The 14,645-nt window shown below is 37.1% G+C and overlaps 1 protein-coding gene across 2 annotated transcripts in view; it reads right to left on the reverse strand.

The window, feature by feature from the left end:
• Positions 1–908: 908 nt before the first annotated feature.
• The window catches only part of LOC113494454 (rhophilin-2), a 103,350-nt gene continuing 89,613 nt past the window's right edge, over positions 909–14,645 (reverse strand). For both annotated transcript variants that reach the window (XM_026872792.1, XM_026872793.1), the window contains 12 exons: positions 10,168–10,324; positions 7,985–8,126; positions 7,710–7,801; positions 7,336–7,485; positions 6,684–6,818; positions 6,215–6,293; positions 5,828–5,935; positions 5,362–5,479; positions 4,986–5,119; positions 4,033–4,673; positions 3,311–3,463; positions 909–2,980 (listed from right to left, as the gene is read on the reverse strand). In XM_026872792.1, coding sequence (XP_026728593.1) covers positions 2,780–2,980; positions 3,311–3,463; positions 4,033–4,673; positions 4,986–5,119; positions 5,362–5,479; positions 5,828–5,935; positions 6,215–6,293; positions 6,684–6,818; positions 7,336–7,485; positions 7,710–7,801; positions 7,985–8,126; positions 10,168–10,324 — 2,110 coding nt within the window. In that variant the 3' untranslated portion in view covers positions 909–2,779. The remainder of the gene's footprint in view (positions 2,981–3,310; positions 3,464–4,032; positions 4,674–4,985; positions 5,120–5,361; positions 5,480–5,827; positions 5,936–6,214; positions 6,294–6,683; positions 6,819–7,335; positions 7,486–7,709; positions 7,802–7,984; positions 8,127–10,167; positions 10,325–14,645) is intronic.

The raw sequence follows: 14,645 nt of genomic DNA on the forward strand, positions 1-14,645 counted from the left end.
AATAATTGTAATTTAGCACAAATTGTTTTTATATTGTTGTTGAGTTCATTTCTTATTTTGTCCCTGAAAATGATTATTTGTTATGTTTCTTACATAGGTATGTTAAATTATCTAAATAGCATTGACGTTAAAGTTATATATTTTTATAACGATAAATTTATGTAAATTTGAAATTTACTATTTGACACAACGTGCTAAGCATTTGCCAACAGATAAACATAAAGAAGATGTTTACAACGTGAGGCGGCCCCTAGATAATAAATTTTAATACGAAGTGTTATGTGTAATAAAAATTTAAAAACAACTTTTTAACTCTACACGTTCAATAGGGATGACGACAATCTTTTTTTTCAGTTTCCGTCTTTATTAATGCATATTGAATACGTATTTTTTAAATTGTTCAAATTACACGCGTGACGTCACTCACGATTGTATATAAATTTTACGATATCGTTACGTCACAAGCTCCTCTCGTGTTTGCATCTTATCTTTGTCAATTTGAGTTTTTTTGAAAGAATTCCCTTCTTATATTTTTCAATGATCTAATTAAGGGACAAAATAGATTTGTTCTTTTTATAACCAGTAAATAAAACAGGGATAACCTATTGTATATCTTCTCATATTGTGCAATTATATTGATCATCTAGGGGCCGGCTAACAACACAGGTACATGTGTGACCAACCAAGAATCATGTATGCATGGTATAACTTATGATTTTAATGAGTTACGTAGCTTAAGAACGTAGTACTGTGATTTTGGAATAAAACCTATTCAGTTGAGTTTAGAGCTTTTTTTTTCGTTTATTCCATCTTGTCCTTTTGACTCGCAATAAAGAACAAAACTGAAGTTATTGGGTAATAGTTATAAAATACCTTCTTCTCTTTAAAAATTGAAATGAAACGATTTATGCCTTTAAATAACCTTTATTGTTCAAAAGTAACCACAACAATTTATACATTTCCATCTTATACAAGTTTATACAATGATATACACTCTACACTAGAATATTATACAGAACCATCTATAATAAACTCAAATTAAATATTTTAAATTGTTACAATCAATCTAAAATTTTAATTTTTGGACGCGATCAATATTCCGTTTCGTAAAACTTTCAAATCGATCGCATCCAAAACATTATTAATATATTATTTTTTATTTATTACAAATACTGTATTAAACGTATTTAAAATAATTGTGACACACTATCTACTATGGATACATAATATAAAATTAATCAAAATATACATATTATTCGATAATACATTCATTCAGTCATTAAATCCTATTTTGTAGGTAGACCTCTTTCTTTACACAGAATCATAGACAAAATATATTTCAATTTACTTTTCAACCTAGTCGAGTGACATTTATACAAATGTGAACAATAAATTATCGTTCAAATAATATGAAAATAGTTTAGTTAATTTCGATGAGTCACGTGACTTTGTACATTTCCATACATTTGAGTGTCTTCTATTCACGTTAACGATTGTAAAAATGTCACTTGGCTAGATGGCTTGTCCTTTAATTACCCAACTGTTTACGTATTCATGGAAAAAGTATAACTACGCTCTATGGTACGTAGTATCAAAAAAGGAATGTCTTTTTATAACGTCGACGTTTGTCTGCGACTGCGCACGTCTTTTTGCGGAGTAAAGATGTGACAGTTACACAGTTCTAAAGTTTAGAATGTTTGTTTGTTTGAACAGTTTAAATACATTTAGGTAGTAAGGTATTTATTACAGGCGTTGACAACATAAATAGGCCGGTGATTGATATCGTCCGTGAAAAATTTCCTGAGCTTACCAGGTTTGAGGACGGTAGTGGCAAGTGCAATAGGTTTGGTTGAAAGTTATCAGGCCCGATTTGCGTATGAAGGATTGCAACGCATTGCCATACACCGACGCAAGGACGCGGATTACTTAGCACGGCGGTTCAGGTTTAGACAAGATTCTGATTTGTGATTTTGGAATGAATAAAATAGTTATAGATGTTTTAAAATTAAATTAAGTACCCATTAAGTAAGAACTATTTGGGGTTTAGTTTTTTTTTTATTATAGTAAAATACCATAAATAATAGTGTTAATATAAATATGCAATTTCCATACCAATAACAATAGATTTTAAGGGAATATCAATAAATAGATAAAATAGAAGTTTGTAGGCACTTTAAAAATGCCTTTGCCAAGGAAAGCTTAAAATAATAAAGAAATAACTTTGGAACATCATAGCCGATATAAAGGTTCCTATCTAACTATATATTTAGGAACCTAAATATATAATAGTAGCGAATGTCGCCCTTTCTGTAAACTTATATAAATATCTCCTCCAACTCTATCTAATCGTAAAGTTGCACAAAATCGATAACAGATGGCGTTGATTTATATTTACTTTGCTTATAATAAGGAATGTTTCCGACTTACTAAATATAGATGGCGCTGTGATAGACCATCTCTGATTTCTTGTGACTTGCACATAACCTTCGTTGGTGTAATTTGTGACATGTTGCTTAAACCAATGAATCACTTAAAAACAATCTTGTTGAAATAAGTTTTAAAAATAATGATTTTTAACTTAACTATGACCAGTGATGCTAAACACTATGTTTCAACAAGCGGACATGTTAACCACGATATAATGAAAAAAATAACACTACAACAAAAAAAAAGTACCAGAACATCCAATAGATGACGCTGTACGCTTTACTGTTTAATCAAAACCACCAAAAGATGGCGTTACTTCTTCTAGTTTTCCGCCAGATGGCGTTGTATAAAGTTATCTGAATATGATGTTGCTGGTGTGCGACCCGCGGTGAGAGCTGTTGTCTCGTGTCGTGTGACGTCGGAACGGGTTCCAAGATGGCGCCCGGCGAGCTGACGAGCGCGCCGTGACCGCTGTGGAACCACTTGACGCTGTGGACGCGGCTGATACCGAGCCCTGGTTAGAGTTAGACTGCCGAGGGGTCTCGGGTGATGCCTGGAAAATACAATCCTTCGTTTAAGTCATGAAGGCTCTAGTCGTGACAGCAACAAACGGAGGAAGCGTGGGTTTTGTCCATCTGTGTGCTATTACACGAAATATTATTAAATTGCAGTCAATAACAGTGATTTGTGATTTTTTTTAAAGACGTCTCCCACACTTATGCGTTGGATCGAAATCCTTGAGTGGTTTACCATTTAAAATGGCAATTTTGACTAACCATGGATTTTCGGGTAAACATGATTTTTTTGGCAGCGGTTCCCTTACGAAATGGCGACAAAGGATTACAACTTGTTTTAAAAAGAATCAATGGTATATAGTGCGTACTTTCTGACTGCTCTTGTCCATGGGCGTGGCCAGCTTCATGGTGAGGGTGTCTCCGGCCTGCTGGATGAGCCGCACCACCTCGTCGTGGGAGCTCCACTTCACGTCCGTGTCGCCGATGCAGATTATGAAGTCACCTTCGCGCATGCCACCGATCTACGAATAAAGTTGTTAATAAGTATAGGGATTTGCAAAAATCAGTTGCTCGTGAGTGGTTTAGAAGAATGAAAGTATTTTTTTGGAGATGATCCTACTTTTCTAATCTAAATTCTACATAAAGCTATACATATAGTTGGGAGGGTAGCAGTTAGTCTAGTTACAATGAAGTTACATTATATAATAATATAATATATCCTGGGACAACTCACACACGGTTATCTGATCCCAAGCTAAGCAGAGCTTGTGTTATGGTAACCAGACAACTGATAAACTTACTTATATATTTCTAAATACATACATATTATAGATAAATTACACCCAGACACCAGAACAAATGATCATGCTCATCACACAACATTTGTCCTGGGCGGGAATCGAACCCACGACCTCCGGTATAGCAGTCAGGGTCACTAACCACTAGACCAACAGGCCCGTCAGCAACATTATACCAATCGTAGCTTTTTGTTTATACAACTCAACTTTACCTTCTTAATTTAAACGATTTCAGTTTTTATCAAAAACAAATGACTTCGAACTTAAATTACTAGCCAGATATGTATACTTACATCAGCCAACGAGTTAGGTTCGACTCCCGCGATGACAACAGGCGCGTCTCCCCTGACGGAGAACCCGAACCCTTCCTCCTCGGTCTTGGCATTGGACACGTTGTACTCACTCGCCGCCCGCCGCAGCGGGTCCTTCCGCCGCCCACTCTTCACCTTGCCGTTACTCTCCTTCACACCATTCTCCACTTTCCCCTCCCCCTTATTCTTATACTCATTCGGCGAGTCATAGTCCAAGATCTTCGGATGATATTCATAGTTATTATTATTATTGTTGTAGCTATTTATATACACGCCGTTCTGTTTCGTTACCCTGTGGAGTTTCTTCTTCTCGTAGTCGCTGGAGTATTTCTCGTCGCTTCTTATTATTTGGTTGTAGTATGTGCTGTTGTCCTCCGACCTGTCTCTCTTCTCGCTCCTGTGTTTGCTGGTCCTGGTCTCGTCGTAGTCCTCTGGTTGTCCGTTCCGGGGTCGCTCGATGCGTCGCGACCCATCCCTGTACTTCTGTAGCTGCACGAGTCGGGGCGCGCTCCAGTGGCGCTTTGCGGAGAATATGGCGATGGGACCGAGAGACTTGAACAGGTCCTCAACTCTGTGCTGGGCAAAGTCCGGCTGTGTTAACGCCAGTTGGAACTTTGATGACGCTGTGGATTTGTTACAATGGTTTACTAATTTAGCTCCTCACTATAAACTTTACATCTTATTGGTAAGTTATATGTTTTTTGTTAAATTAGTGAATAAGGTTACATTATTTGAGGCAACTGTTCTGTGGTACTAAGAGTTTTTCTGCGATTTTTATTCAGTTACAGTAGGTATTCCAATCGGCATTATACCTATGACTCATTTCAGTTAACCTCAACAAACAAGGTCCTTTTTAAACTTGAAATGCCTATTATTGAGATAATTGTCTCTCTCCGAGCCTACAATAGTGTTTGTATAAGTATGTGTATACTGACGCAGCACGTTGGGCGCGTCGATGAGGTCGGTGAAGTCGTTCGCGTCGGTGTCGCGGTGCGCCGCCCCGTCCCGCGCGGCGCGCTCCCGCTGCGCGCGGACCACCAGCGAGATGGCCTCCTTGCCGCGCAACTCACTGGAATACACGGGGAATGGAATATAATAATACGAAAACATTTATTTGCCTGAAAAAAGTATCGAAAGTTTTACCGTGAAAGTATTTTGTTGTGATCCGAAATTCCTTGTATGAATAAATAAATAAATATAGTTCATATTTTCTTGTCCGAAAAAACAAATTACTCTTTTCAACACCTACCTGCTCAGCCTGATATAACTTCACTTATCTATCGTACCTACAACATTTCTTTCCCCCCTTACCGACACATCCTCTGCAAGCGCAGCGCCTCCTCGTAGAGAGTGAGCGCCTCGGCGAGGTGCGCGCGGCCCAGCGCCGTCCAGTCCACCTCCGCGTCCTTCACGCCTCCCATCGATGATCCTGTAGACAGGGATCATGGTCACAATGACGAAAAGCACGTTGAAATTAACTTAAGGAAAGTGTCTTAGACACTCTTTAAAACTTTACTGTAAAGGGGTTCCTTTTGGGTAATGTCAGTTGTTGGGTAAGGTCGGGCAAGATACTCCTTTTATCAATTTTGTCAGTAGGGATAGCTGATTTCTACTACCAATCTTTCTGCCTTTTCATTACCATTGTTAACTTAAGGCTAATAGCGACAAAGGAATCCAATAAAACACGTGCACACACATGTGCATACATCTGTCGAATATATTAAAAGGTCAAAGGAAGGTTAATTTCATGTTTCCTATTAATGTAAACAAGGGTTACCATTATCCAGATGTGTGTCGGCGTCGTAGAGCGAGGCGAGGCGGCTCGGGGTCCGCCCGGACGCGGGCATGTTCAGCAGCCCCGTCGCGCAGTACTGGTGCGCTAATGCTGGCAGATAAAGCGAAACTCGTTATTGCACGTTTAAAGACCTATCAAAGGTCAAAGCTGTCAAAGTCAAAGGTTTTATTGCTTTCATGTGTAGGTACATAAAGTGTTATACATAGTTTAGGTTCTCATCATGACACCCTGTTAGGGCGCAGCAAGCTAGTACTTCCATGTGAAACGATGTAGTTAGGTCTCTGTTTTTCTAAGTTGAAATGATTGAAAACAAATTTTAATGTATGTTGAATTTGCTAGACTAGGTTAGTAATAAGTTAGAGTCTTTACCTTTATAAAACTCAGTCTTAACGTGGACTAAAGAGACCCACGAGTATGGCACGTAGTTGAACACACCCTCCGATTGCATCTGAAATATTACGAAGATGTTAGTTATTCCGCCTAAGTATTTGTGCCCATGGCTCAAGTTGCACATTTCCAAAATATTTTTTTTATCTAGCCAACTATGTCCCACTGCTGGGCAAAGCCTCACCCAAATTCTTCCACGATTCTCTATTATAGCCGTCATGGAACTAGCCAAAATTATATTTTTATAAAACCAATAGATAATAGGGATGCTATTCGTGTGTTTTTTTAAGAGTTAGTTGTAAGCGGAATTCTGAAACTTTCCGTTTGGTCCATGACGATACTGAAAGGAGGACCAACCAAGTGGCTTTACTTCTTAGCCTCCCCTAAAGAGAATTAAGTCCATGTAGGTTTGAAGCGAGTCAGGAAGATAGAAATGCAACATATCGCTTACCTTTTCATAGAGTTGTCCGTAGGTGTGCGCGAGATGCGCGCTCTCGTGCGCGAGGTCGAGGCTGAGGTCGGGCGCGCGCCGCAGCTCGCCCGCCTGCACCTGCAGCTTCTCGAACAGGCACTCGCGGGCCTGCGCCTGAAGGTGCCATAAGATTTACTTTAATGGGATGCTGTTGACTTGGAGACTTGGATAATAGTAACAAAATGAAATACAATTTGGTAAAAAATTACAGTTCCTAATAAGGATGCACATATTTTTTTTCCAATTTATGAATTTATCATCTCCCCCATGTTTCGCAGTAGCACGCATTTTCACTATCTTAAACACAAGAATTCGCACCCTTACTTTCGTTTCTAATTTTCAAATCAAACTAAGTTTCTAGTAGTTGCGCCCGCGCTTTTAGTTAAGTGCATGCATTTTCGCCCTACCCCTCTTGCCAAGTGACTTCTTTAATCTTAACGCTTAACTGAATGGAAATGAAATTTTGTTTTGTTAGTCACGTGACTTCGACCTGTCATCTCCTTAAATATTCTAATGTTTTCTGAAAACGTTACCAATCGTAGAAAAAACAGTTCCCTCGATTGGCGATGGATAAGGGTCATCGCAATTCCTGGGCATCGTGTCACCTAGTCACCCAGTTACTCGTACTCACGGTCATGAGCGCGGCCAGCACCAGCAGCGTGTCGGCCGCGAGGTCCACGGAGGGCGCGTTGGTGAAGTTGTCGAGCACGTAGCGCAGCGCGCCCGCCGCCCGCAGCCACGCCTCCACGCCGCCGTCCAGACCCGCGCAGGTGCCACGCTCCTGCATTAGATAAATACAAATACTAATATGAACACTTTTATCCCGCTTAGTGTCTTTTAGTCAAGCTCTTAGCAGTATAAAGATAATTCACTAAGCTTAACGTCCTAAAATGAACTGGAAAAGTATAAGCATAAAAATAAAGCCACAGCACAGTAATTCTGAGTCTGACTTTTATCCGAATCCTGTCATATATATCCTATTATGAATTAAAGGTTCAGTTTTACCTGTTTAGCGCCAATTTGTGTGTAGATGCCAGCTATGTTGAACAAGACACAAGCTTTCTCGAAAGCCACTGTTCGCTGGCAAGATGGGACTCCTGCAAACACAAACAAAATAATAACGACGTTTACTCATTAACTCACGAAAATGTATAAGAAGTCATTAACGCCATCTTGTGTCAGATAATAAAAATGATTCTGTGAAGACAACGCCATCTATTGGCAGTTTTCATTACTAACTCTTGTGTATATTATACTCGTTGTTTTTTAAGTATACTTGCCTGTTAACGAATCGAACCACTCGAAGTAGACCCCTAGCGACCTGTCGGGCGGGAAGAACCGTCGCTCTATGAAGTACAGCTGGTTGTAGTACTTGAAGAGCAGAGCCACGCCCGCGCTCGACCGCACCGGGGTGCGCATCGCCTGACAACAAGGTAAAATAAAAGTTAAAACATAGAACTTATACACAGGGCCCCGATTCAACTATTTACAATGGCTGATGAATGAATGGGAATTGGATTACAATCTAATCTACATGCTCTCTAATAATCTGCAATTATCTTAAGCATTAATTCATCGGTCACTGTAAGTAGCATAATCGGGGCCTGATGTAGGTACATAATGAAACTTCACCAAAAAATCTTCATCAATTCATTGAAAAAGCATGCCTGTACATTTAAAATAGAAGTACCTACACCTACTTATAATATAATATTATAATACACTATAAAATAAAGAAAACGGAAATAATCTTATTTTTTGTAGAGAACGATTGTTTCACACAGGCTTAGACGAATCGTCTAGATGAACACGGTAGTACCCTGTCCGTTTTAATTCATAACAAATAATGAATTTTACGATTTGACAAAAGGTTCATCGTTAAGCGGCGAAGCATAATCGTCTATGGTTCCGCTTATGATTTCACTTTTATTTACGCTAAAAGTATTGTTGACTGTCATACTTGTTCTCAATTCCCTAATTCTGCTATTTACAATGGCCGATGAATGAATAAAATTTATTCCCTTAAGTATTTTTCTACATAATAATTAGAAATTTAGTGTGTACAGAAGTCAATTTACATTACAATTAAGTTCCAATTATTGAATAGGTAAAATGCAAAAGAGAATAGGACTAATTTCAAATTTAATTCAATTGCTATTCATTCGATCGGCCATTGTACATAGCAGAATTGGGGCTCTGATGAGCTGAGTTAGTTATAGGTAAAAGGAAATTATTGGAAGGAAATTGTTGACATACAGCCTAAAATGAACCAATAAAGTTACATACACTTAATTTACAGAAAGATAAAACAGCGGTGCGTCACCTCACCTGAGCGCGGCGCAATAAAACAAAAATATCTGTGTCAATCATTGAGACGCTCTGATTGTTTCCGTTATTACATTATCTTGAACGGTTCCAGATCATAATTACAATTCATTTCTAATTTTTGATATCTTTATTAAGTTACAGACATTGATTACAGCTTAGATAGATTAAATTGTAATGAAGGAAGAAGGAAAATATTTTTGATCGTTTGTAAAAACTTAATTATTTTTTATTTTTAAGACTTTTCTTCGATTTTGTAGCCAAAGGGCAATAATTTAACTCAGGATTAATGCTCTATGGTCTGTCATGTAACGTTATAGCAACAATTAATAATTAAAAACCGTTCCGCTTAACTTACCAACGTATAGGTAGTTGTTGACGCCATAAGGATAGTTTATCATTTTTTTTGCTTAGTGTTTTTCTTTATCTAAAGTATCTAAACGGAAGTACCTAATCCTATCGCGGACCTTAAAGTCGTAAGTCTTAGTCGCAGTTGACCAGTTTTCACACTATTCCAATGAGTTTTTTTTTTATGGCAATCTGCTAATTGTTTTAGCAATTTCTGCCAGTGTTCCAATGAGGTTAGTTCAGTCTACGAGTAAAACTATTATTTTTGACGTTGTCATCTATAAACGCCATTACTACCAACAAGGCTTGCATGACGTTTTATTGGATAGGAATTTAGTGTCACACTATTTAATCGAGATTACCTATTTCAAAGTCTACTTTCTGAAGCGAAGATCTAAATTGTTCAATCTCCGAACAAGTCTACCAACTGGTCGTCAAAGCCAGTTTACCACCTCCCCTCAATAGATGGCGCTGTTCATAGTGTTCTGAATCGCGCTATGGTTTTGTTACGCGGACTTACCTAGTACACATCAAGTACATCATGCAGGTACATACTCGCAGAATTTTTGAATAAATCTCGCTCGACGAGATTTTGTAATGCGATTTTAAACTGTCTATGTATATCATTTTATTACCCAATACCCTGAGATGATTAAGATTTTACGTTTCTCAGAGAATATACATCGCCTGGGTTATACAAAAATTCTGTTCACGAGCAAAGACACCTAACTCCTTTCTTAGTAGCTTTTAATCTTTAGGTTATAGTAACGTGAGTGACGTCAGGTTGTACCTGTCTCATATCCATGAAGTCTGAGATGGCATCCTCGTAGGCGGCCGCGTCCTCGCTGTAGTGCTCCAAGATGAAATCCTTGAAGGGTTCTCTGAAGTCAACCTCCTTGGTCTCCTTCAGCCCCAGCGGGATCATCGGCATCACGCATTCTTTGCCGCTGTTTTTAACAAATAAAAACATACATTAATTTTAATGAACTAGCTGTTGATCGATCGAAAATGATGCTACGGGAACATAAAATCGGGTTAGAACCCTATTCGGGCATAGATTTTAAGATACCGTGTAAAAACGTGACTGTAACACTTAATAAATAAATAAAAAAATAACCCGTCCTAACTGTTAATCCAGGTTATAAACGATATGTGTACTACATTTTGTCTAAATTAGTTCAGTGGTCTTTGCATGAAAGATTAACAAACGTCCATCCATCCATGCTCATAAACTTTCCCGTTTATTATATTAATTAGGTTTGCAATAGTGAGACTTAAAAACTTAGTTCCATCATGCCAGGCAAGATAAAAAAAAACAAAAATATTAATTTGCAAGTTATGTTAAATTTGAACTAATGTAATCGAAAGAAAATAAATCATGTATGGGGTAAAGGTTAATTATTTAATTACACCCTAAATCTAAGGGCTTAAAAACGTTATCCTTGCTTATGTAAGAGCAGCATTAAATACGGTTCGTAATGCCAAAATAGCGTCCAGGTCTGACAGAAATTACCGGAGAACATAAACAGTGTTTCTTGTGATTTTTCTAATTAAGAGGTTTTTTTTTAAATTTAAGAAACGGTATCCCTTAGCATAAGTAAATCTAGAGCAATCAGTAATAATCTGAATAACAATGGGAAAGCAACGTAAAAGCAGTGCCGTTTATTATAATACTTGTACATAATGTTAGCTTTAAGTTAAATGCTATTCACTTACAGACGCGCCTTAAAAGAAAGTCATGGCGTGTTCCAGTCGGTGTAAACTCTATAATACTTTGCATTTCGATGTTACAATTAGGTATGACTGATTGACAGTTGACAGCCTTCGTTTATATTAAAATTGTGTCAATTAGAATTGTGGCAATTTATTAGCAAGGAAATTAGTTTTGAAAATATCGAAGATATTATAATAAACAGGATGACTAAAACATTGCCGAGTGAGGTTCCGTAAAAATAGGAAAAATACATCCTCAAAAGAAAATGGTCATTCATCTAATTTGAGATCGCACTATCTGCCACTAAACCCTCAATTTTATTCTTTGTGTTTGTTTTTGTAGTTGTTATTGCTGCAACATAAAGTAAATCGTCTGCAAAATTTTAACTGCCTATGTAACACAGTTCATGAGTTACAATCCGTATCATTCCGTATATAAATCCTTTGGATATGTTCCATATTCCCAGAAAAAACGGAGTCAAGATTGTTAATATTTCTTGGGTGACATTGACTTGGTGAAAGATCTCAGAAACGAAAAAAACTTCCACACAGTAAATGAGTAATATTTCATACTAAACTCAAAGTTAGAAAAAGTTAAATTCTTGACAAAAGAACGTAGATTAACGCGGCATTCCTCTTTAGTCTATGGTTAGAATATGGCGGCGCGCGGGAAAACGCAACAATGGCGGAAACTAGTTTTTGTTAAATCTGTTTTAATTTTAATTAGTGAGCGCTAATTGAATTGTCACGGTATTTTGTTTTATATTGTTTACCAGTGCAATAAATTCATGGGAAAATAAAGAGAACGATTCTTTAAAAAAAGACGAACTAAAGAGTTATTTTTGCTTTGTTCTAAATTTTTATAAACTCAGGAAACGTTCGATTTTTTTAAGGTTCAACAGTATTTTAATATTTGTAATTGCAACAAAAAATGTAAGTAAAAAGTCATTATTTTGTTTCTGTTACTATTTTTCGACTACTGAAAATGCAGCCTAGTGAATGCACATCATGTTTTCTTTCATTCCGTATCCACATTCACGATGTAACCACAACGGTGTCCATTATCCTTAATTTAGTTTTTGTCCCAAGCTTTTAAGTCGCGCTTACTTTTTTTACATAATAACAACTATTATCTAGAATTTTACACTTTAAGTGGTTTTGTGTCGGCTCCTTAAGTGTGATGCCATGATGATATGGTGCGCACTCGGTTTTAATGATTTTGAAACGCTTTTGTCTCGTTTTATTTTCGTCTCATCCCTGCCTCATCTTCCTTTATAAGTTTTACATAACTACTGGTTAAATACGTCAATCAGTTTTGTAAGAGAGTAAGTCAATATTTGACCTTAAACGGATGTAACTTCTAACGCAAATAAACTTATTAAAATATGTATCGAATCCATTATATCGACGGCCTTGCTAAATGCAGATTGCATCAGAATTCTATTATGCTAATAATATACAAATTCCGGTAATTTCGTATGCTAGCAAGTATAAGCGGTGCCCAATCGATCTGTTATCGATATATTTATAATTTATAGACAAGAATATTCTTATTTGTTGCCATAAACAAAATTTGGACGACTGGCTAATTGGAGGCAGTTACGACATGGTCTGTCTGACTGTCGTTGCTTATTAGAATGAGCTGTGGTTCCTATGTTAGCGGGAATATGGCCACTCAGTCAGGTAACTATACGATGACCGGTTATTAAAAGTGTCTTTACAAATTACGATTATTTTTTTCCTTGATACAATGCAAATCCTAGCATTTATTATTGCATTTAACTTAATTTAATAACCAAAGTTAAGCTTTTAGTTTAGTTTTAGTTAGCATTTCACGAGTCAAAACCTTAATGTATTAAAATTAATTCGACTAGACAAGAACTCACTGACCTATGCGTAGTTAACCCGCTCCCCGCCTACACTGAGACCAGACCTCAATTTAAATTACAGTCTCGATATGAATTGCATAAGTCTATCAGAAATCTGTTCCGTCCCACCTACACCTGTTTTCCGATATCTTGATTATTATTTAGTCAAATTACAAAGCTGTATTCCATTCCAAAAAAAGTTTCATAATTATAAACTTTTACCACCCATTATGCCCTTACAGAACTCTTTTCCCGTTAAAAACAAGCCTATCTCCTTTCTCAGGCTCAAGACTACCTGTGTACCATATTTCGTTACAATCGGTTCAGTAGTTTTGGCGTTAAAGCGAGAGAGACAGACCTAGACGCACAGACATACTTTCGTATTTATGATATTAGTGAATGAATTTGAATCGTCCCGCGGCAAACTTTAAGAAAGTTCTAAAATATTTTGCCTTCAGGCCGCTCTCATATGGATTGAAAGGCATCATTATCAATAACTTACATAGTTTAATGAATGCCATATTTGGGTAACGTTTAAAATGATTTATCTCATTAACATTTTTAATGTACATATATGCATTGTAATTAAAAATGATAGGTAGATATTAATTTATTTATTACTATTTGTCTCTATACATGTTATTTATTGATAAATGATCGCCGACTCCGTTCGCGTAGAAGGTCAGAAATCGTGTGAAATAAAAAGGTTTAAAAGAAAATGAAAAGCAGTAACTAACACAGGCTTCATAAAACGAGGCGTTCGTGACTGAGCGTGAGCCTTATGAATTGACCGATACTGACAGTTAAGCAATTCTTTTGTCGTCTTATTGATGGGTAACCATTTATAAATATTACGACTACCATTCCTCGGAAAACTCAGAACCAAACCGACACAAACACAACACACAAGAAAAAGCTTTAATTTAAACACTACCATTATTAACTTTTCATTTACGTTTAAAAACTTCTAAATACATCCTCTCACTCACCACCAAGGACCGCCATCTAATAACCCGTTTCTGAACGAAAGTGTGAAGTTAAAATAAAACTCGTAAGTACTATAATTACGAGAAAGTTGAGCGCGACATGTTGGAGTATGTAGGTGCGTCTGAGAGCGAGAGGCGGTCATGGCGCTGCTGCTGCTAATTATGAGACCAGTTAGGGTACATGGATTAGTATGTTTAGTGACGAGTCTTAGAGGTTAGGGCTGGTGGTTGGTGGTAAGAATTAGTGGCGGGAATTGTAGTTTGATAGTTTTTGTTCCATTTTATTTGACAACACCGTTGTATACATTACAAAGAGCTCAAAACTACGTCACAAAAAAGTTTGACTGTGTGTGAAGAAAATGGACGCTACATAAAGCCATGTACTTGTGTGTAACAAACACATTTGGATGGATGTACAGCGATTACTATTTTTAAAACTAAGATTAATGTTGATTTAGCAAGTGAAACATACAACCAAATACCAATAAAAAAATACTAGGAGTGAAAGATGATGAAATTTTACAGGACCAAATGATCAGCTTTTTCACGTTAGGTATATGTAAATAATCCATAAAAAAAATACAGGTGGATTGAGAACCTCCTCCTTTTCTAAGTCGAATTATCACTTCACACAATACATCTTACTGGAACATCTGATATTTTCCAAAGGATCGGTATTCGAAATCGCACTGCTAAGCATG

The sequence above is a fragment of the Trichoplusia ni genome, chromosome 5 (genome assembly GCF_003590095.1).
Source record: "Trichoplusia ni isolate ovarian cell line Hi5 chromosome 5, tn1, whole genome shotgun sequence".
In the NCBI taxonomy this organism is placed as follows: domain Eukaryota; kingdom Metazoa; phylum Arthropoda; class Insecta; order Lepidoptera; family Noctuidae; genus Trichoplusia; species Trichoplusia ni.